The sequence below is a fragment of the Macaca fascicularis genome, chromosome 10 (genome assembly GCF_037993035.2).
Source record: "Macaca fascicularis isolate 582-1 chromosome 10, T2T-MFA8v1.1".
Lineage (NCBI taxonomy): Eukaryota > Metazoa > Chordata > Mammalia > Primates > Cercopithecidae > Macaca > Macaca fascicularis.
Genome location: NC_088384.1, coordinates 32,266,273 through 32,289,429, shown reverse-complemented (window position 1 = coordinate 32,289,429; position 23,157 = coordinate 32,266,273). Strand labels below are relative to the sequence as shown.

Below are 23,157 nucleotides of genomic sequence, written 5' to 3'. Positions count from 1 at the left end.
GGCGAGACTCCATCTCAAAAAAAAAAAAAAAAAATTAGTTTTGCCACCGGGCACGGTGGCTTATGTCTATAATCCCAGCACTTTGGGAGGCCGAGGTAGGCGGATCACCTGAGGTCAGGAGTTCGAGACCAGCCCAGCCAACACGGTGAAATCCTGTCTCTACTAAAAATACAAAAATTAGCCAGGCATGGTGGGGTACACTTGTCATCCCAGCTACTGGGGAGGCTGAGGTGGGAGAATTGCTTGAACCCTGCAGGCAGAGGCGGAGGTTGTAGTGAGCCGAGATGGTGCCATTGCACTCCAGCCTGGCCAAGAAGGGCTAAATTCCATCTCAAAAAAAGAAAAAAAGAAAAATTAACTTTGGGAGTACTAGAGCAGAAAATGTTTGAAAACATGAACAGCCCTCACATCAACACAAGACCTGACACCCTGTTGGCAAGAGAGGCCTCTTTGGGGAGAATGCTCACTCCTCTCCCACTCACTCCCTACCACCCTCAACCTCCTGTTTGGGGCACAGTTTCAAGGGGCGTACAGTGCCTAGCAGGGGCCTGGCACTTAGGCTTCAGTAGGTGCCAGTCCACACTCTCTGAGGCCCGTATTGGTTGGTGTCCACCTGGTACTTATGAACCACTTGGGCTCCAGATTTTCCTCACGTCACCTCCCTCCTCGGGGTAACAGATAAAGGCCCCATAGTTCCGAGGAGGCAGAACTTTTACATTCCTAAAAGTATTCTCAGGCCCCCATAACCCCTCATCCCACCTTCAGCTCGCTCACCTTCACCTATCAAATTCGTTTGACATCTGGCCTCCAGCTACTAGCTAGGCTGAGTTCTCCATGAAGGGGACATGGTTGCTGGTCAAAGGGGAAAGCCCATGTCTAAAAATTGATAAACGTGGTTTAGGGGCCTCACATCCGCAACCCCCAAATACAGCCATTGGTGACATGTGAGATTCAAAAAAATCTAAGAGCGAAGCGGTGATGAGAGTCCATCTGGTCGCTTTTCGGAGGCGGCGCTAGCAGGCAGTCGCAGGAAAGCAGATCCCAGATCACATTGCACTGGCACACAGTAGGTACCCACACATATTTGACAAACACTCTCTCCCTAACATTACTATAGATAGCAGATAGCTGGCAGCTTGGCCCGGCATCCCGGAGGGGTCTGGATGTCAGGGAGTAGATAAGGCCAGCACACTGAAGAGTCGCAGAAGATGCAGGCTGTCAGGCGCGGGCCTGCTGCGGGAGCACCTGCCCTGTTCGACAGCTGCACTGGAAGAGGGGCGTGTGTCTCCCAGCTGGGCGGAGCTGAGACCGATTCGTCCTCGGCGGGGAACTTCATTTCCCACAGGCCTATGCGTGAGACTCCATTTCCCACAACCCCCCTTCACTTCCGGCCCCGGCCGAGGCGCCGCGGACGGTTTCCGGGTTTGGGCCTGGCTCTGTGGCTGAGGCAGCGGCGGTCGTGGCCGGGCGGGCTACGGGCGGCGGGAGCTGGGGAACAGGCATGGACGTTTCAGGGCAAGAGACCGACTGGCGGAGCACCGCCTTCCGGCAGAAGCTGGTCAGTCAAATGTGAGTAGTGGTCGGGGCAGGGGGCTGGATTGCGGGGCCTTCCTCCTTCGCGTGGCGGGCGAGGCCAGGGCCGGATCCGTGAGAAACCTAGGGCTCCGGGAGACAGAAGGCGCCGGGGATTTGCGTGGGTCCCAGGGCGCGGGCCTCCCCTGTCTCTCCCCTCTGTTCCCGACATGGACTGCTCGTTAGCTTTCCTGGGGCCGAGCTCTGCAAACCAACGAGCCCTGGCTTATGAATCATCGTCTTGAGCTTTCTCATTCGTCATTTGTGTGCTTTGGGTGCAGACTTTCCCCCGCTTTTTGAACCACACTGAATAGGGAAAGGGAGAGAGGCAACCGGCTGTAGTGTGTTTAGCAGAGCTGGGTACTTCATGTTTTCTCTTCCAGAAAAGCGCGTCAACGGTGAGAGAAAGTGATGGGAGGAGGGTGGATATAAGATGAGATTGGGAAGGTAGTTGTTTGGGGTGTGGGCGGTGGGACGGAGGATCTAAGGGTGACCCCCCGAAGGAATGTGGACTTTGCCAAAGGATGGCAGGAAGCCGCTGTCAGGAAGCGATCGTCGTTTCTGGAGGAGAGAGTGAAGAACTGGGGTCAGTGGCCCCGCCCAGAGGAACTCTAGCCCCTTACCACCGACTGCTTGTTTCTATTAGCAGTTTTTAACTGAGCTTATTGGCGTGTTGTGCTCGCCACAGATTTGCCAGAGACACAGCCCCTTTCCTGAGGGATGGCATTGTCGGTAAAGGAACCGTCACGGTGCAGTCTTGTCCGTCTGTAATGTTGTGTATACTGCAGGGGTTTCTTGCGAAGCGGCGGTTAACTTGAGCAGACCAGGGGCAGTCTAGTGAATAGGTGACGAATAAATTGAGTCCTAGAAAGACAAGTAGGAGTGTAAGTAGCCACCATTCCAAGCTGAGGAGTTAGGAAACATGTGCATTTACTGCGTGGAGGGAGGACCTTGTAGGCTGAGAGTTCCGGGGCTCGAGGAGTAAGGGAGCTCAGGAGATAATGGAATGAGGGTGAGCGGGTACTAGCACTTTAGTGGGGGTGTTGTGCTAAGGAGTTGAGCCTGTGTTTGGCATGTGGCATTCTTTGAAGTAGTGAAATGCCAGTGTTGGGAATATCCCTAGAGTCCCTGGAGATGGATAAAGGACAGAGAAGAGAGACCAGTTAAGCCATTAAGGGAGTTTGAACATTTGCAGGGAGTGGGGAACCTGTCCTTTTTCATCCTTGTATTCTCACTGCTAGCTCACTGCCTGCCACATTGCTCCATGAAATGATTGTGGCATGACCTAGTCGGTCGGGAGATTATAAAGGCCTGCATTAGACAGTGGTAGAAACTGAAAGAGGAAGACAGATTCCAGAGGAAGGGGAATGTAGACAATTCTTGATGACTAACTGGATGCAGGGGGGTGGGGTGTAGGGTGAAGCATTGTGGAAGGAAGGAAGCCAGGCTGAATGCTGGGAAACCTTTCAGTACAGTGGAAAGAGTAGGGACTGTAGAGTTAGTAGCTATGGGCTTTGGGAAGAATAGCCTTGGGATATTTCTGGGGATATTGCACAATCAGTGAACAGTGTTTTAATGATACACTGTAGTTATCTGTAGGTGAAATCTTGAGAGATATCCCACTTCAGGGTTCCTGCAAGAAAAGTCCCCAGGGCAAGGGTTCTTCTTTGGAAAGCCCTGAATTTAAGAACTGGAAGGGTGAGTTGTCATCACAGAAAATGGGGGCAGGGAAAGTGTTAGAGGACTGGGAGGGTGATTGAAGAGTTTATGGGTGTTGAGAGTGACTGGATATTTCCTAACTTAGCTTTATTTTGCTTCCAGGAGAATTGAGTTCTTTTTTTTTTTTTTTTTTTTTTTGAGATTGCTGTTTGTGTATTTTTCTATTGCTGCTCTAACAAATTACCACAAATTTAGCATCTTAAAACAATACACATTTGGCCGAGCGTGGTGGCTCACGCGTGTAATCCCAGCACTTTGGGAGACTGAGGCGGGTGGATCGTGAGGTCAAGAGACCAAGACCATCCTGGCCAACACGATGAATCCCTGTCTCTACTAAAAATACAAAAATTAGCTGGGTGTGATGGCACACACCTGTAGTCCCAGCTGCTCAGGAGTCTGAGGCAGGAGAATTGCTTGAACCCGGGAGGCGGAGGTTGCAGTGAGCCGATATCACGCCACTGCACTCCAGCCTGGTGACAGAGCAGGACTCCGTCTCAAAAACAAACAAAAAACACACATTTATAATCTGGTAGTTTCTGTAGGTCAGAGGTCCAGGTAGGTTTCACTAGGTCTCCTGCTTAGGGCCTAACAAGGCTGAAATCAAGATGTTGGCAGGGTGCATTTCTTACTGGAGGCCCTGGGGTGGAACCTGCTTGCAAGCCCATTTATGTTGTTGGCCATATTCAGTTCCTTGAGCTTGTAGGACTGAGGTGCCCTCTTTCCTTACTAGCTGTTAGCCAGGAGTCAATCTTTGTTCCCAGAAGCTGCCCGAATTCTTTCTCATGCTTTTTATGTGTCTCCCTCCAGCGAGGGCCAGTTCTTCTGCCACATCTCTGATTTCAACTAGAGAAAATATCCTGCTTTTCAGGGCTCAGATTAGATTTAGTGCACTCGGAGAAGCCAGGATAATCTCTTTATTTTAAAGTTTGTATTTTAATTACATCTGCAGAGTTCCTTTTGCCATCTAATGTAGCATATTCCCAAGTTCTAGGGATAAGGCACGAGATGGGCGTTCTCCTACCACAGCAGGGAGGAGCAGTTTCAAAGGTTGCCTTCCCTAGGTGGTGATGTGGGTGTTCTCAGTTCTCAAATTTGTCTGTATTCTCTCTAGGATTCACTTTCTCTCTAGGGTTCACGTTGAAAGTCGTGATTTTTGGTGCCTTGATTTATTGTGCTCACAAGGTCAAAAAATTTGCTTTAAAAAAAGATTTGCATTAGAATTCTGGACATACCTTTAACACTTAACTTCCTCCCATATTTTTACACTGTTGTTTAAATTTGGCCATTTTGGGAAATGCTTTGTACCCAAGTAATTTATAGTTGATGAAGGGATAGAGAAAGTATCTTGCTTGGCCAGGCACTGTGGCTCACACCTGTAATCCCAGCCCTGTGGGAGGCTGAGATCTGGGACTGCTTGAGTCCAGGAGTTTGAGACCAGCCTAGGCAACATAAAAAAATATAACAATTAACTGGGTGTGGTGGCATGTACTCGTAGTCCCAGCTACCCTGGAGGTTGAGGCCGGGGCGGGGGGGAGGGGGATCACTTTAGCCCGGGAGGTCGAGACTGCAGTGAGCTACGATCACACCACTGCACTACCACCTGGGCCACAGAGCGAGACCCTGTCTCAAAAAAAAAAAAAAAAAAAAGCCTGTTAAGGTTTGATAGAGGAGAAAACATCTGATGGTTAGTTAACTGTCTCTACCAAGAGCCTAGGGAACAGTGCCCCAGAGCATGCGCTAGTATATAATCTAGTCTCCTGGCTCCCAGTAAGGAAAAGGGATTTTGAGTTGAGGCTGGCTATGACTAGACAGCCATTGCAGAGACTCTCCAGTTCAGCCTCTTAGCCCTCCACTGCCTCCACCTCACCCAGGCCCATTCTGGGCTGTGGTCTCCTGCTCTCTTCCCAGTCCCATCCTTCTTCCCTCAACAGCACAAGTGAGGGTGAGGCCTGAAGTGTAGTCACTGCCCTGCTGCAAAACAATCAGTGACTTCTCTTAGCATTAGAATAAAACTCCAGATGTCCCACCCTCCTAGCCCCTCACCCTGACCTGGTGTAGTCACCTTTTCTCCTACCCCCACCCTGTTCTGATCTCTCTGGTCTTTCAGCTTCTTGAACATTCTAAGCTTTTTTTTTTTTTTTTTTGAGACAGAATCTTGCTCTGTGGCCCAAATTAGAGTGCAGTGGTATGATGATAGCTTACTGCAGCCTTGGCCTTCCAGGCTCAAACGATCCTCCCACCATAGCCTTCTGAGTAGGTGGGACTACAGGCACACACCACCACGCCTGACTGATTTTTATATTTTTTGTAGAGATGAGGTTTCACCATGTTGCCCAGACTGGTCTGGAACTCCTGGGTTCAGGTGATCCTCCCTACTCAGCCTTCCAAAGCACTGGGATTACAGATGTGAGCCACTATGCCTGGCCCCTGAGCTCTTTATTTTTAACCAATTTATTATCAAGTGTTTAAGGTATTCAAAAATGAGTAGACTCCTCCCTGCCACTGTATTCATGACTAGCTCCTTCTTTTAGGTGTCTGCTCAGTATCAGATACTCAGAGGATCCTTCCCTGCTTGATCTAAAGTGGGTCACCACCTCTGATATGTTTTATCTCAGCACTTTTTAGTTTCCCAGAGGACCTCATACCTATGAAGCTTGGTACCTGGTACACAAAACACTTATTGAAGAGTGGAAGGGGGCTGTGTAAGTCACCTCTTTTTTTTTTTTTTTTTGAGATGGAGTCTCGCTCTGTCGCCCAGGTTGGAGTGCAGTGGTGCGATCTCAGCTCACTGCAAGCTCTGCCTCCCGGGGTTCACTCCATTCTCCTGCCTCAGCCTCCCAGGTAGCTGGGATTACAGGCGCCCACCACCATGCCCAGCTAATTTTTCTTTTCTTTTTTTTTTTTTTTTTTGAGACAGAGTCTCACTCTGTTGCCCAGGCTGGAGTGCAGTGGCGTGATCTTGGCTTCTGCAACCTCTGCCTCCCAGGTTCAAGCGATTCTCCTGCCTCAGCCTCCTGAGTAGCTGGGATTACAGGCACGCACCACCAGACCTGGCTAATTTTTGTATTTTTAGTAGAGATGGGGTTTCACCATGTTGGTCAGGCTGGTCTCGAACTCCTGACCTCGTGATCCGCCCGCCTCAGCCTCCCAAAGTGCTGGGATTACAGATGTGAGCCACCGCACCCAGCCAGGTCACCTCTTGTATTACAGTGGCATTCTTTATTTTTTAATTAATTTATTTATTTTTTGAGGCGGAGTCTCTGTCGCCCGGGCTGGAGTGCAGTGGTGCAATCTCGCCTCACTGCAAGCTCCACCTCCTGGGTTCACGCCATTCTCATGCCTCATCCTCCCAGGTAGCTGGGACTACAGGCGCCTTCCACCATGCCCGGCTAATTGTTTTTGTATTTTTAGTAGAGACCGGGTTTTTTTTTTTTTTTTTTTTTTTTTTTTTTTTTTTTTTTTTGAGACGGAGTCTCCCTCTGTCACCCAGGCTGGAGTGCGGTGGCCGGATCTCAGCTCACTGCAAGCTCCGCCTCCCGGGTTCACGCCATTCTCCTGCCTCAGCCTCCCGAGTAGCTGGGACTATAGGCGCCCGCCACCTCGCCCGGCTAGTTTTTTGTATTTTTTAGTAGAGACGGGGTTTCACCGTGTTAGCCAGGATGGTCTCGATCTCCTGACCTCGTGATCCGCCCGTCTCGGCCTCCCAAAGTGCTGGGATTACAGGCGTGAGCCACCGCGCCCGGCCGAGACCGGGTTTTACCATGTTAGCCAGGATGGTCTTGATCTCCTGACCTCGTGATCCACCCGCCTCGGCCTCCCGAAGTGCTGGGATTACAGGCGTGAGCCACTGCGCCCGGCCTATTTTTTTATTTTTTAAGAGACAGAGTCTTGCTTTGTCACTTGGGCTGGAGTGCAGGTGTTGTGATCATAGCTCACTGCAGCCTCAAACTCCTGTACTCAAGTGATTCTCCAGTGCAGTGGTGTTTTTTACCTGAACCAGTGTACATTGTAAAGCTCTGGAGCCCCTGCTTTCTCCACTTGGTAGCTGTTCCTTTTTTTTCTTTTTTTTTTCTTTTTTTTTGAGATGAAGTCTTGCCCTGTGGCCCAGGCTAGAGTGCAATGGCACGATCTCGGCTCACTGCAACCTCCGCCTCCCGCGTTCAAGCAGTTCTTTGCCTCAGCCTCCCGAGTAGCTGGGATTACAGGCACCTGCCACCATGCCTGGCTAATTTTTGTGTTTTTAGTAGAGATGGGGTTTAACCATCTTGGTCAGGCTAGTCTTGAACTCCCAACCTCATGATCCACCTGTGTCGGCCTCCCAAAGTGCTGGGCTTACTGGTGTGAGCCACTGCACCTGGCCGAGCCTTTCTTAATTGTATCCCTCATCAATGAAATGGTAGGAGGCCAATCTGTTTTACAGGTATGGTGGAAGGGAAAAATGAAGAGACCTCTGTACAAGCCTTTGCAGAGGTCTTGGGACTCAGTGGTGAGCTCCCTGCCACAACCTCCTGTGCCCTTGCAGGAGTAGGAGATTCTCTAGTCTTGGAGAATGAAGGTAATACCGCGATACCCCAAGCCTGGTTAGGGAAATTGATGACACTTATTGGAGCCTGTGGGGAGGGTAGTTGGGAAATTGTTAGTAGGTTCATGTTGGCTTTTTTTTTTTTTTTTTTTTTTTGAGACAGAATCTTGCTCTATCACCCAGGTTGGAGTGCAGTGGCATGATCTTGGCCCACTGCAACCTTTGCCTCCCGGGCTTAAGCAATCCTCCCACCTCAGCCTTCCCAAGTAGCTGGTACTACAGACGCATGCCACCAGGCCCAGCTAATTTTTGTATTTTGTGTAAGAGACAGGGTTTCACCATGTTTCCCAGGCTGGTCTTAATCTCCTGGGCTCAAGCGATCCACCTGCCTCGGCCTCCCGAAGGGCTGGAATTACAGGTGTGAGCCACCGTGCTTGCCTTTGTTGACTCTTCATTGAACATCTACTCTCCCTGCAGAAACTGCAGGATAAGCCACCCTTAGAACCAATTTAACTGGCCTTTCTGGGGCTTGGACTTCCTCACGGGATTGCTGGGTTAATGTTGAGCCTGTCTCTGGGCTATAGTCTCTCAGAGAACAAGCGTGCATGTGCAATGACTAGTGCTGCACTTGTCATACAGGTTTGTAGAAAATATTTAAGCTGTGAATGAACAAAAGGACCTTATCAGCTATTTTCTTTCAATTCTTTTTTATTTTTCTGTCATCTTTTTCTTGAGACTTTTATCCCTCCCACTCCTCTGTACAGCAGATTGCACATATAAAGATGAAATAAATAGATGTCCATTGGGCAAAACAGTACAGAGAGGAGGTGACACAACTGGGAAAGGACAGTATCTGGTGAAGTGCCAGAAGGGGCTCGGGGAAGCATGGAATGGAGCTGGGACTAGCATGTCATCCACCTCTTTTTTTTTTTTTTTTTTAATTGAGACGGAGTCTCACTCTGTCGCCCAGGCTGGAGTGCAGTGGCCAGATCTCAGCTCACTGCAAGCTCCGCCTCCCGGGTTCACGCCATTCTCCTGCCTCAGCCTCCGGAGTAGCTGAGACTACAGGCGCCCGCCACCTCGCCCGGCTAGTTTTTTGTATTTTTTAGTAGAGACGGGGTTTCACCGGATTAGCCAGGATAGTCTCGATCTCCTGACTTTGTGATCCGCCCGTCTCGGCCTCCCAAAGTGCTGGGATTACAGGCTTGAGCCACCGCGCCCGGCCCATCCACCTCTTCTAGTGAAGCCTCCAGAGAGACGTGAGCTCCAAGTAAGACAACACAAGGAACAAAACATACAACTGAACAGCAACTTCCAGGGATCTGGAGAGGTCTTCAGAAGGATGGGGAGTGCCTTTAAACTTGCAAGCCAAGATTCTGCCTGTGGGTTATGGTCCTTGCCATAGGCAGAAGCCAGTGAGTCAGCCTTGGCTGAGCTTTTTCTGTGGCTTTTTCCACTCACAGCTCTGTGCCCTTCTGGTGCAGTTCCGGCCCTTGTTTTCCAGCTTCATAGCCTGGTTGTCACCTAAGTGACTGCACTGGCTTACAGGTATCTGTGTATAACCTATTGCTAGAATGTCCATTCCTTGAGGCTAGGGGCCCTTTCTGTCCCTTTCTTCACATTCACAGTCCAAATGCCCCATAGGGCGGCTCCTGATGGGCAAATAGGAAGTGATTGTTGAGCCTCTAGGCCAGTCGTGACAGTGACCTGAGCCCTCAGTCATCTGCTCAGGAGTTCAGGGCTTTCTCAACAGCAGCTGACATGCGGCAGGCATGCTATGCCAAGCCCTGTTGCAGGAGTTGACAGATGTTGACTCATCCCCTCTTCATGCTTGCTTTGTCAGTAGATGCACATGTTACTCCCATTTATAAGATGAGGAAAATGAAGCCTAGAGGAGAGGCCACAGCTGCTTAGAGTTACTCTGCATGTTGTAAATCAGGGGTGTCCAGTCTTTTGGCTTCCCTGGGCCACATAGGAAGAAGAAGAATTGTTTTGGGCCACACATAAGATACACTAACACTAATGATAGCTGATGAGCTAAAAAAATAAGTTGCCAAAAAATCTCATAATAAAGTTTACGAAGGCCGGGCGCGGTGGCTCATGCCTGTAATCCTAGCACTTTGGGAGGCTAAGGTGAGTGGATTGCTTGAGCTCAGGAATTTGAGACCAGCCTGGGCAACATGGTGAAGCCTTGGCTCTACAAAAAATATATTTAGGCTGGGCACGGTGGCTAGCACTTTGGGGAGCCGAGGCGGGCAGATCACCTGAGGTCAGGAGCTCGAGACTAGCCTGGCCAACATGATGAAAACCCCATCTCTACTAAAAATACAAAAACCAGCCAGGCGTGGTGGCAGGTGCCTGTAGTCCCAGCTGCTTAGAAGGCCGAGGTAGGAGAATCGCTTGAACCCAGGAGGCAGAGGTTGCAATGAGCCAAGATCGTGCCACTGCACTCCAGCCTAGCGACAGAGGGAGACTTAGTCTCAAAAAAAAACCAAATATATATATACACACACACATATATAGTGTGTATATGTATGTGTATGTATGTATATATGTGTGCATATATATTATATAGAGAACATATATAAAATTTTATATAAGTAACGTATATATAATATATATATATATATATATATCCTCCTTGAGCTCAAGAGTTCAAGACCAGCCTGGCCAACATAATGAAACCCCATCTCTACTAAAAATACAAAAAGTAGCCAGGCATAGTGGCACACACCTGTAGTCCCAGCTACTTGGGGGGCTGAGGCAGGAGAATCGATTGAACCTGAAAGACAGAGGTTGCACTCAATCAAGATCATGCCACTTCACTCCAGCCTGGGTGACAGAGCGAGACTCCATCTAAAAAATAAATAGGCCGGGCGTGGTGGCTCAAGCCTGTAATCCCAGCACTTTGGGAGGCCGAGACGGGCGGATCACGAGGTCAGGAGATCGAGACCATCCTGGCTGACACGGTGAAACCCCGTCTCTACTAAAAAATACAAAAAAACTAGCTGGGCGAGGTGGCGGGCGCCTGTAGTCCCAGCTACTCGGGAGGCTGAGGCAGGAGAATGGCGTAAACCCGGGAGGCGGAGCTTGCAGTGAGCCAAGATCACGCCACTGCACTCCAGTCTGGGCGGCAGAGCGAGACTCTGTCTCAAAAATAAATAAATAAATAAATAAATAAATAGTTGCTGAACCACAACAGGACAAGACAGACAAACCCCCCCCCCTTTTTTTTTTTTTTTTAAGATGGAGTTTCACTCTTGTTGCCCGGGCTGGAGTGCAGTGGCATGATCTCGGCTCACTGCAACCCCCATCTCCCAGGTTCAGGCGATTCTCCTGCCTCAGCCTCCCGAGTAGCTGGGATTGCAGGATCCTGCCACCATCCCTGGCTAATTTTTTGTATTTTAGTAGAGATGGGGTTTCACCATGTTGGTCAGACTGGCCTCGAACTCCTGACCTCAGGTAATCCACCCACCTCGGCCTCCCAAAGTGCTGGGATTACAGGCGTGAGTCACTGTGCTCGGCCCAAACCACCTTTTAATTTTGGAAAGAGAGGTTGCAGGCTGTTGGGAGTAGGGGAGCGAGAGGAGCAGCTCAAAGTTAACCCAAACCAAATGTACTGGGAGACCCGGTAAAGAGGCCTGATGCTGGTGGCTTCTTTATAACTTTAGCAGCTCCAGTGGGTCATTGGACCCTAACAGCAGAGGAAGAGCCAGCCGGCAAGCCCCTTTGATCTTTGGCCTCTGTCAACCAGTACCCCTCAGACCTTAGCCCCCAGCCCTACCAGGTCCCTTTTGTAAGTGACCCCACGTGCCTACCACAGTTGCAGGCCCTGACATCCACCCTGACCAGAGGTCTTCCAGCTGTTACTGCTGTTTGTGATGCTGTCTGTGTCTGTGGCCAGTCAAGGACCCATGCTGGGCATCCCAAGGTAGGAAGGACCATGACCACATGGTTATCTCCCTGCCACTGTCATGGCAGGGCTGTGGGGTACTAGCCCCCTTTAAAGCATTCCTTGGGACAGTAATTTCTGTTAAATATCTGGAGGGAAAACATTTTAAGGAATTTTAATGAATTTTTTAAAATTCCAAATGAAAAATTTAAATCACAAAACCAAATAGAATAAAGACCCCTATGTCCATATAGCCACCACTCTGCTTCAGTGATTATCAACTCTTGTTTCATGTACTTGATTGCCACACAATTATTATTACTTTTTTTTGAGAAAAGGTCTTGCTCTGTTCCCCAGTGCAGCGGTACGATCATAGTTCACTGCAGCCTCCAACTCCTGGGCTTAAGTGATCTTCCTGCCTTAGCTTCCCAAATAGCTGGGACTAAGGGCAGGTGCCACCATGGGCTGGCTAATTTTCTTTTTTTTTTTTTTTTTTTTTTTTTTGGTAGAGACCAGGTCTTGGTTTGTTGCCCAGGCTGGCCTTGAACTCTTGGCTTCAAGTGATCCTCCTGCCTTTGCCTCCCAAAGTGTTGGATTACAGGCATGAGCCACTACTCCTGGTCCTCCCCAGTTATTTTGATGCCCAGAGTGTTTTAGTGGCTGCCCACTGTCTGTGGATTCTGTTCTTAGTCTTGACCCTTCCTGCAGTGTCTGCACCTGCCTGCCAGTTCCTTGACCTGTGCTCCATCATACCAAGCTGGCAGTGGACCCTCAGACAATCTCAGTTCTTGCTCCCTGCTCTTCATCCAGTTTTTTCGCCTGCCTCAAAGATCCTTCCTTTCCGTGGCTGAGTGGTGTAGCCGTTCTCCAAGGAGGCTGGGCCTTCCGCTGCCCCCACCCCCGTGCTCTTTTCACTGCCCCCACCCCCTTGCTCTTTTCACAGGCTTGGTGAGGAGTTTCTAGGTTGCCCTTGGGTTGTTTGAAGGCTTATCTCCTCCTGGTCTGAACTTCTCAGGGCAGGAACTTGAATCAATCATTTCCTGCCTCTCAGGAGTGCTATAGCAGGGGGATTGGTAAGTCTGTCCAGTGCCAGTTTTCTGAGTACCGGTTTTTTTTTTTTTTGAGACGGAGTCTCGCTCTGTCGCCCAAGCTAGAGTGCAGTGGCCGGATTTCAGCTCACTGCAAGCTCCGCTGCCCGAGTTTACGCCATTCTCCTGCCTCAGCCTCCCGAGTAGCTGGGACTACAGGCGCCTGCCACCTCGCCCGGCTAGTTTTTTGTATTTTTTAGTAGAGACGGGGTTTCACCGTGTTAGCCAGGATGGTCTTGATCTCTTGACCTCGTGATCCGCCCGTCTCGGCCTCCCAAAGTGCTGGGACTACAGGCTTGAGCCACCGCGCCCGGCCTCTGAGTACTGTTATAGGCCCATTCAGCTGCTATGGTGATGGGGGCTGTCCTGAGGGGACATTCACCTCAGGTAGAGATGGCAGAAGCACCACAGGAAGATGCAGGCAACCAGCCAGCTCAGCTGGGGACACTTAAATTAGAGCCATTTTTTCTGGAAGGCCTTTTGGCAATACTGTTTATACCAGTACCTTAAAATGTCTATTTCCTCCAAGGGCACAATCAGGAAAGTATTCAAAGCCTGATGGTGATGAGGATGCTCATTGCCACATCATTGTCTCAGGAGTGGGATGTGTGAAACAGACCAACAGTGGGAGCTTGGTTAGAGTTGTAGCTGCAGGCGATGGGCTCTGTGCTGCTGTTGACATTGACGGGAGGGACTGCCATAAGGCGTCAACATCGATAAGTGCTTGTTACCAAGCAGGATGCATGGTACAGGCTGAGTTTTATTAAACAGATGTCTTTAACTGTTATGAATGATTTTAATTTTTTCTTTGTTTCAGATGGAGTCTCGCTCTGTCGCCCAGGCTGGTGTGCAGTGGCGTGATCTTGCCTCATTGCAGCCTCCGCCTCCCAGGTTCAAGCGATTCTCTGCCTCAGCCTCCCGAGTAGCCGGGATTACAGGCGCGCAAAACCACACTCAGCTAATTTTTGTATTTTTAGTAGAGATGGGGTTTCATTATATTGGCCAGGCTGGTCTCAAACTCCTGGACCCAAATGATCCGCCCACCTCGGCCTCCCAAAGTGGTGGGATTATAGGCGTTAGCCACTGTGCCCAGCCATGATTTTAATTTTCCATGTAATTTTCACTACATGTATACCTGTGTGTATTTTTGTCAAGAATGAATGCATATTGCTTTTGTCATCAGAAATCTTTAGATAGGGTGGACCTGTCTGTAAGTGAGGTGGCTATAGCTAGTTATCTGAGGTGGAAAATCACTGTGTGCTCTGTATTCAGGATATGTGACCTCTCTCACCTGGGCCCTCAATGCCAGACCAGCCTTCCCAAGATGATTCCATCCTTTCCATCCGTGCAAGGGAGCTTGAGGCCCTTTCCCTTTCAGTTTGACACTGTCCTTCCAAGTTACTTTTCTTCATGTTGGCACGAGAGCTTTGTGCCACACCATGCCCTCTCTGGATGCTGTAGTGTCTGGCTCTTCCTCTGTCTTTGTGACTTTCTCTGGTGAAGCTTTGACCTTGGCTTCATCCCCTCCAGTTGACCCCTGATGGTTAGCTCAGCCTATGGTGGCTCCAGAGCCCTCATTGAGTGCATCCTAACATGAACTGAACAGATTAACTATTTTTTGCCTTGCCAACAGCATTGGAAATTCCTTGAGTGTGGTACCTGGAACCATAGCTTTGTGTCTCTTGTAGTTCTTAGCATAATATCTTGGCCTAGATGAAGTACATAATAATTATATGTAGGGTTGTGGAAAGCAGTGCTGGCTTTAATTAAAGCCTGCCATGGTTTTGTCTGTCAGTGCTACCTAAACCATTCTGAACTTCTCATTTTGAACTTTTTTTTCCCTCACAGCTTGTGATGGTTGATTTTCTTTTTGAGACATTTATTTATTTATTTATTTATTTGGCAGGGTCTCACTCTGTCACTCAGGCTGGAGTGCAGTAGCGTGATTGTGGCTCGCTGCAACCTCCACCTCCAGGGCTCAAGCGATCCTCCCACATCAGCCTCCCAAGTAGCTGGGACCACAGGTGTGTGCCACCATGCCCGGCTAATTTGTGTATTTTTTGTAGAGACAGGGTTTTGCCATGTTGGCTGGTCTCCAACTCCTGGGCTTGAGCGATCTGCTGCCTCCGCCTCCCAAAGTGCTGGGATTATAGGTGTGAGCCACTGTGCCTGGCCCTGAGACATTTATTTAAAGACAAAGGGGAGTACGGGCTAGAGAACAAACAGGAATAGAATAAGAGCCAAGGCGTAATTACCTCTAAACGGTCACCCTGTAAGGGAGATGTTCGCCTCAACTTTAGTAATGACTCTCTAGCCTAGGTGCAGGGCTGTTAATAGAGGCCCCGTGATTGGGTTAAGCAGCTTGACGTGCAGTAACTGTTATTTAGGGCAGTGAGTCCTTGGAGAAGATGGTTTACCTTTTTTCCAAGCCCCATGTCTCCTTATTTTGAGGGTGTTTTTATTTTTATTTATTTATGTTTTTTTGAGACAGTCTCGCTCTGTTGCAACCTCCACCTTCTGAGTTCAATCAATTCTCGTGCCTCAGCCTCCTGAGTAGCTGGGATTACAGGCCTGTACCACCACACCTGGCTAATTTTTGTATTTTTATTACAGATGGGGATTTCACCATGTTGGCCAAGCTGGTCTCAAACTTCTGACCTTAGGTGATCTGCCTGCCTCGTCCTCCCAAAGTGCTGGGATTACAGGTGTGAGCCATTGCACCCGGCCTGAGCTTTTTATTTTGAGAATATTTCAAATGTACAGAGAGTTGCAGGGACAGTAAAAGCACTCAGGCATCCTCTTCCCCAGGATTCACCAGCTCGTTCTCACTTATACCATCTTCCCATACTCCCTGGGGGCCCCCTCCTTCTGGACTCTGTTTCCTTTTATTTGTTTCTGTCTTTTTAAAAAAATTTTTTTAACTGGCCCTTCTCTTTGGCAGGATTTGTTTTAATCCTTGGCCCCAGCATCTTCTCTGAGCTCTGTGCCTGTAAATCTGGGGGAGAGATAAGAGTGAAGTGTGAGCTGGAGGGTTGAAGGGGAATGAGGGACATCTGGGCCAAAGGCAGGGGACCAGCAAGACCCCCAGCCCTGGAACTTCTGTTCTTCCCAGCCTGAGTACCCCCTTATTCCTTCTTGTGTTGGTGGGCTCTTGGGGCTTGGTGAAGGCAGTGCTTGTAGGTTAAGAAGTGACTCATCCCACGTCCCTGCTGCCCTTCTCTTCTGCTCTTTCCAAGCTTCCTTTCAGTCCTTCTCATCAGACATGACCTTTGAGGAAGTGATCTGGCTGCCATGTGTGAATGGAGCCCCTGTTGTGAAATAGAACTCAGGGTTCGTCCTCAGAAGCCCCAGTAGGTCACCATACGTCCTGCAAGTGCTGTCAGTCTGCTTTCATTCATGTGAGGGAGAAGTCCCTGTCAAGTGCTCTGTAGTAGGCGTTCAGGCCAACCAAAGGACAGGGCAGGGTCCTGGGGCACGGGGCTCAAAGCTCTTGCTTATTTTATGGGGTATTTAAATTGAGGTATAATCCCTATCACAGTAAACGATACACATGCCTCCAGTCTTGAGTGTGCCACCAGAGAACTGTTCATACTCCTCAGATTTGCATCCAGCCAGGGCAAACTGCACCACTCTTCTGACTTCCATGGCCAGGGAGACCTTTGGAATCTCTGCAATCACACTCTGTGCCATCTTTTTTTTTTGAGACAGGGTCTGCCCTATTGCCCAGGGTAGCGTGCAATGGTGCAATCTTGGCTCACTGCAGTCTCGATCTCCTGGGCTCAAGCAATCTTCCCACCTCAGCCTCCCCAGTAGCTGGTACTACATGTGCTCACCCCCACGCCCTGCTAATTTTTGTGTTTTTTGTAGAAATGGGGTTTTGCCATGTTTCCCAGGCTGGTCTCGAACTCCTGGGCTCAAGCAGTCCACCTGCTTCAGCCTCCCAGAGTGCTGGGATTACAGGCCTCTGTACAATCGTGTGCATCATGTGTGAAATTTATCCTCACAGGCAGCAGCAGTTCTTTTTTTTTTTTTTTTTTTTTTGAGACAGAGTCTCACTCTGTTACCCAGGCTGGAGTACAGTAGCACAATCTTGGCTCTCTGCAACCTCTGCCTCCTAGGTTCCAGCAATTCTCCTGCCTCAGCCTCCCGAGGAGCTGGGATTATAGACACACACCACCATACCTGGCTAATTTTTGTATTTTTATTTCATTTGGTTTTTTGAGATGGAGTCTTGCTGTGTCGCCTAGGCTGGAGTCAGTGGCGCGATCTCGGCTCACTGCAAACTCCACTTTGGCCTCCCAAAGTGCTGGGATTACAGAAGTGAGCCACCGTGCCCAGCCTTTTTTTTTTTTTTTGAGACGGAGTCTTGCTCTGTTGCCCAGGCTGAAGTGTAGTGGCCCGATCTTGGCTCACTGCAAGCTCTGCCTCCCAGGTTCATACCATTCTCCTGCCTCAGCCTCCCGAGTAGCTGGGACTACAGGCACCTGCCACCACAAATGGCTAATTTTTTTTGTAGTTTTTTAGTAGAGTTGGGGTTTCACCGTGTTAGCTGGGATGGTCTTGATCTCCTGACCCCGTGATCCCCGACCTCAGCCTCCCAAAGTGCTGGGATTACAGGTGTGAGCCACCATGCCCGGCCTTATTTATCTATCTATCTGTTTTTGAGACAGAGTTTTGCTCTGTTGCCTACGCTGGAGTGCAGTGGCTCCATCTCAGCTCACTGCAACCTCCGCCTCCAGGGTTCACGTGATTCACCTACCTCAGCCTTCAGAGTAGCTGGAACTACAGGCGTGCACCACTGTGCCTGGCTAATTTTTGTATTTTTAGTAGAGATGGGGTTTCGCCATGTTGGGCAGGCTGGTGTTGAACTCCTGACCTCAGGTGATCCACCTGCCTTGGCCTCCCAACATACTGGGCTAATAGGCGTGAGCCACCGTGCCCAGCCTGTTCTTGTTTATGATGTGTTATTCCATGGAGGACTCTGTTCCAGATTACTTTTTTGTTTTGTGCCTAATGAACTTTGGTGTTAGTTCCAGGTGTTGGCTACATGAAGGCAACACCAGGAATGACTTTGGTCATGTCTTCTGATAAATATATGCACTTAATTCTCTGGGCTGTGCACCTAGAAGTTAAATAGAGGGCTGGGTCAGGGGATGTGTCTCTTAGCATATTCTGCTGAACACTCTTCCCAAGTGGTACTAGTTTACATTCCCACCAGCAAAATGTGAGGGAGTTCCACTTGCTAGACATCCTTGCCAACACCTGGCATTGTCAAGGAACCTGCCTTTATAACAGGCTCTGTCATTGATTTTGAATGCACATTGAAATTTACTGGGTGCAGTGACAGTAGGAATGGAAAAGATGATTTAAAAAAAGAAAAAAAGGAATGGAAAGGATGATCTAGGAGGGAGGGAGCCCACAAGGAAATAAGTGGTAGGATTTGGTGGTTCCATGTGTGAATGCTCGTGTTCTGTGTGCATGTGTCTATGAATTTGCAGGAGGTAGGGAGGAGGAAGCCACTGGTATGCACTCCACCAGTTCTCCTGCCGCAGCCTCTCTACTGATCTGAGGGCTGGGTGTAAGGTGATGATGTGCGGAGTGGGTGCGGGTGAAATTTCCAACAGCCAGTGGGAGATGGGGAAGCAAACCTGGGAAGAGCAGCCTGCTGCAGGAACAAGTGGGTGGGCCGCCCTGGAGGCTGGATGAAACCCATCTGCCTAGGTGGGGATGGCAGAAGGGGCAGAGCAGAGAACTCCAGAGCAGGGCTGTGGTGGGCAGAGCAGATGTGAAGAAAGACTGTGGGATGAGAGGATGGGGCATGGTGGAAACCATCAGACTCCAGTCATGGCATCCCTGGTCCCGTCTCTCCCTCCTGTTTTGGTCAGTAGCTTCAGGACTTGTGGGTGTAGTACTTCATTCCATTCCAGATAACATTGTAGAGGACTGAAAAACAGGAAGGTGTTTTCCATACTCTCTCCCCAGAGCTGGCTGTTACTGACATATTGATATATTTCCACCAGTCCTGTGTGGCTTATAGCTTGATATGTATGCATTTTAAATATGTAAATACATATACACATGTATTTTTAAACTGAAACTAGGCTGTGACTGTGAGTTCAGTTTTGAGTTACAGGTTTCCCATGGCTTAAGTTGTGTTCTCTCCCAGGATGGAGTCTGGCTGGGACCTGCATGCTCAGTCTGGCTGGGACCTGCATGCTCACAGCCCAGGTTCACATGAGGTGTGGATCATACACAGTCATCCCACAGGCTTGAGATAAGCATTTGACTTCCTTTTAAAAAAAAAAAAAAAGTTTGTTATGGACTTTTTCAAGTGTTCCCAGAAGTAGAGATAATAGAAAAATGGTCTCCCAACTACTTTGAGAGTTAGCAACATATGGCCAGTGTTTCTTCACCCACCCTTCCTCACCACCTCCTGGACTATTTTAAATCACATCCCAGACACCAGATGATTTCAACTATGAGTACTTGAGTGCAGATCTCTAAAAGATCGAGCTTCCCCACCCCCACCAAATACCACAGAGCCATGTGAGATCAGCATTTGGGTTGGCAGATCTCATCCTTGCCACATGCTTTCCTGCTGGTGAGTGGGAACACTTTCAGGCTAGACCTAGGGAAGCCCCAGGCCAGCACCAGGACAGAGATCTCAAGGCCTTTCCAGCTCTGCTGGTTCTTTAGAAGTCAAATCAACAGATTGGAGTATGTGAAGGAAGCTCGTGTATTCTTCTGAACTAGCTTAGACAATAGCACACAGTTTGAAGGACAGCAGCCTTTTCTGCAGGTTAGTTCTTTCAATGATCTCGTTTACTGGGAGTTGAGAGATCTTGAGAATAGAGGCAAGAAAGTGTCATCAAGCAGTCCAGAGGGGTGTACAGTGTTTGAAATCTCCTGTATTGGTATGATTCGAGATTTTCTTTCTGCAAGACCAAAATATCCATTCCTACATGTGGGTGGAGAGTTAAATTCTGAAGTATATATTTTTATCTTGTTAAAAAACACTTTTATGTTTCTTTAAAAAGCAAAAGAACCAGAATGTAGAAGTTCCAGTAAAGGAAAAGTTGCAGTCTGTTTGGGATACAGTTTGACAAATGTACTCTCAGCTACCTGAGAGGTGGAGAGGCCATGTGTTTGCTTTGGGTACATTGATGACTAAACAATCGGTATCTCATCATTTCCTGCCTTAGAGATGAAACCACCTGGGCAGTGGGGCAGTAAATTGGCTGCAGGATTGGAAGAAGTCTAGGGACAGTGTGGGATGCCACCCTATAGCTGTCTAGAGACCTCATGAAGTTCAGAAGGCTAGATGAGAACAAGCCCTGCACTGGTGGAGGACAGGGAAGGGGCTTTTCTGCCTGGGAGTGTGGTGAGGCCTTTGAGCCAGAAGGCACCTCTCAGATTGGTGGGGGTGGGAGGAACTGCTTTGCCTGTGCCATTGGCCTCACTCACCTGGAGGTCCCTTCCAACTCCATCCATGCGCTGACTGTGGGACCACTTGCAGAAGGAATATGTGGCAGGTTTTTTTGTTTTTTTGTTTTGAGATGGAGTCTAGCTGTGTCACCCAGGCTGGAGTGCAGTGGTGCGATCTCGGCTCACTGCAACCTCTGCCTCCCGGGTTCAAGCGATTCTCCTGCCTCAGCCAAATGAGTAGCTGAGTTTACAGGCATGTGCCACCACACCTGGCTAATTTTGTATTTTCAGTAGAAACGGGTTTTCTCCATGTTGTTCAGGCTGGTCTCAAACTCCCCACCTCAGGTGATCCACCCATCTCAGCTTCCCAAAATGTTGGGATTACAGGTGTGAGCCACTGCACCCGGCCACATGACCCTTCTTAATAGCTATTGTTTGCTAAGTATTTTTCTATGACACTCTTTATGTGCATTTTGTCATTTAATTTTATTTAAAAAAAATTTTTTTTTTGAGACAGGGTCTTACCCTTTTACCCAGGCTGTAGTGTAGTGACACGATCTCGGCTTGCTGCAGCCTCCGCCTCCTGGGCTCAAGAAATCCTCCCACCTCAGCCCCCAAGTTGCTGGGACTGCAGGCATCCACCACTATAACTGGCTAAGTTGTTGTATTTTTTGTAGAGATGGGGTTTCACTATATTGCCCAGGCCTGTCTTGAACTCCTGGGCTCAAGCATGAGCCACCACTCTCAGCCTCATTTAATTTTTAATTACTTTAAATTTTATCAACATAATATATCACATAAACTGTAAAAAGACAAGAAACTACCGTGGTTCCAACTCTGCCAGTTCTCCCCAGAGGTAGCAACTGCCTTTACATCTGAGCTTTCTTCCAGCATATACCTCTGATTCTAGGTAATAGGCGCGTGCCGCTCTTGCAACTTGGCATTTTACATTTATCTGTTGGCTTGCTCTGTAGCTCCCTTCCATCGCCATTATCTCTGCTTCTCCTCCCTCATTCTTCCAGTATTTTACTTTCTGCATAAATCAGTAATGAATGTGTATGTTTTCTGCCTACACAAATGATATTCAGAGCTGAGCATAGTGGTGTACTGCAATTGCTTGTTAACTTTTTTCCTAGGAAAGAATTGCCTTTTGAACACTGTTTGCCCAGTTTTCTGTGTATCTATTCCTATTCTTCCTTTATTTTCCGGTTGTCTCTCAGTACAGTTATCTTCAGGCTTAGTGCGAGTGGGCTGTCTGTCAGTTTCAGTTCAAACCTGTGGTCTCAAGTGATCCACCCACTTTGGCCTCCCAAAGGAGGTGGGCGGTGACCCTCTTGGACCTCCCTTCTGGAACCCTCTAGGCAGTGGCCACAGGCATGGTGTGACAGCCCTCAGCGTGCTTGTCTGTTGTTTGTCTGTCCAGACTAGGACTGTTGCCCTCCTTTGTTGGGTCCCTTGTTTCCTATATCCCGTGTCTCATCCTTTGTGATTTATTCCCTCATTCTGCTAGTTTCCTGAGAAGGGACTCCTGGGAATTAACTTTCTGGAGACCATGCCAGTTTGGGTGCATCTAGGCCCCCTGGTGGGACATGCTAACTGGGGGATTTAAAATGACGTTCCACTGTGCTGCCCTTGTGCTGGCCTTGTCTTTCTCCTGAGGTGCTGGCTCTGAGCCTCACAGTGACTTGCCTTGATCCCCAAACTCAAGTCCTGCTCTACTCGGGAAGTTCCCTTGAGTCATTTCAGGGGAATCTCACTCCCTACACTTCCTCTGCTGGAGTGTTTAATGTTCACTCTTTGGGCCTCTAATTTCATCTTTTATCTCCTGTTTTCTATCTCTTTTTCTTTTAGCTCTGCTCTCTAAGTGATTTCCACAATTTTGTCTTTGACCTTTCACTGCTAACATGCTTTTATTTCCAAGAACTCCTTTTTTTCCTTTTTCATAATCTGACTTTTCCCTTTTTATAACACCGGTTCCTGTTAAATGGATACAATGTAGTATAATATTTATATGCATTATAATAAATTCTGTTTTTTTGGTAAATTTTCACTTTATTGCCCAGGCTGGAATGTAGTGATGTGTTCATGGCTCACTGTGGCCTCGAACTCCTGGGCTCAAGTGATCCTCCCACCTCAGCCTCCCAAGTAGCTGGGACTATAGGCATGCACCACCACTCCTGGCAAGTATTTTTATTTTTTGTAGAGATGGGATCTTGTGATGTTGCCCAGGCTGGTCTCAAACTCCTGACCTCAGCCGGATGTGGTGGCTCACGCCCGTAATCCCAGCACTTTGGGAGGCCAAGGCGGGCAGATCACAAGGTCAAGAGTTCAAGACCAGCCTGGTCAATATGGTGAAACCCCGTCTCTACTAAAAATACAAAAATTAGCTGGGCATGGTAACACGCGCCTATAGTCCCAGCTACTTGGGAGGCTGAGGCAGAAGAATCACTTGAACCTGGGAGGTGGAGGTTGCAGTGAGCCAAGATCATGCCACTGTACTCCAGCCTGGGCAACAGAGCGGGACTGTGTCTCAAAAAAAAAAAAAAGCAACAAAATGAAACTCCTGACCTCAAGTGATCCTCTCGTCTCAGCCTCTGAAAGTACTGAGATTACAGGTGTGAACCACTGCACCTGGCCTAATAAATTCTACATTTCCTTCTTGCTGAATTTCTGTTACCTTAAATTACTCTTTTCTTTTGGGGTCTTTATTGGCCACGTTAATGGCATTTGGCTGCCCTTGGCTGGTTGCTCACTCTGAGAGGGGCCCTCCAAAGCCTAGGAGTCTCTTCTAGCACATGAAGCTTGTTGACTGGGAACTTCATTGAAGGCTCATCTGGCTGCAGATTCTGAGTCCTTCCTCCAGAACAATGGTCCCCAACAGTTTTGGCACCAAGGACCGGTTTCACAGAAGACAATTTTTCTACAGACTGGCAGATGAG

General features: G+C 48.7%; 1 protein-coding gene across 34 annotated transcripts in view; it reads left to right on the top strand.

The window, feature by feature from the left end:
• MED15 (mediator complex subunit 15) overlaps nt 1–23,157 on the top strand; it is a 105,272-nt gene that overhangs the window by 14,968 nt on the left and 67,147 nt on the right. For 10 of the 34 annotated variants that reach the window (XM_074004372.1, XM_074004370.1, XM_074004364.1 and 7 more), the window contains exon 1: nt 1,408–1,569. The exons of 4 other annotated variants lie outside the window; for them this stretch is intronic. Coding sequence is in view for 16 of the 30 variants with exons in the window: in XM_074004366.1 (XP_073860467.1) it covers nt 1,502–1,569 (68 nt within the window). In the remaining 14 variants the exon portion in view is untranslated. Of the gene's footprint in view, nt 1–1,407; nt 1,570–1,870; nt 1,971–11,636; nt 11,745–13,610; nt 14,818–15,406; nt 15,499–23,157 lie in introns of those variants that run through there. 20 more of the 34 variants (XM_074004373.1, XM_074004371.1, XM_074004365.1 and 17 more) reach the window with 5 other exon arrangements.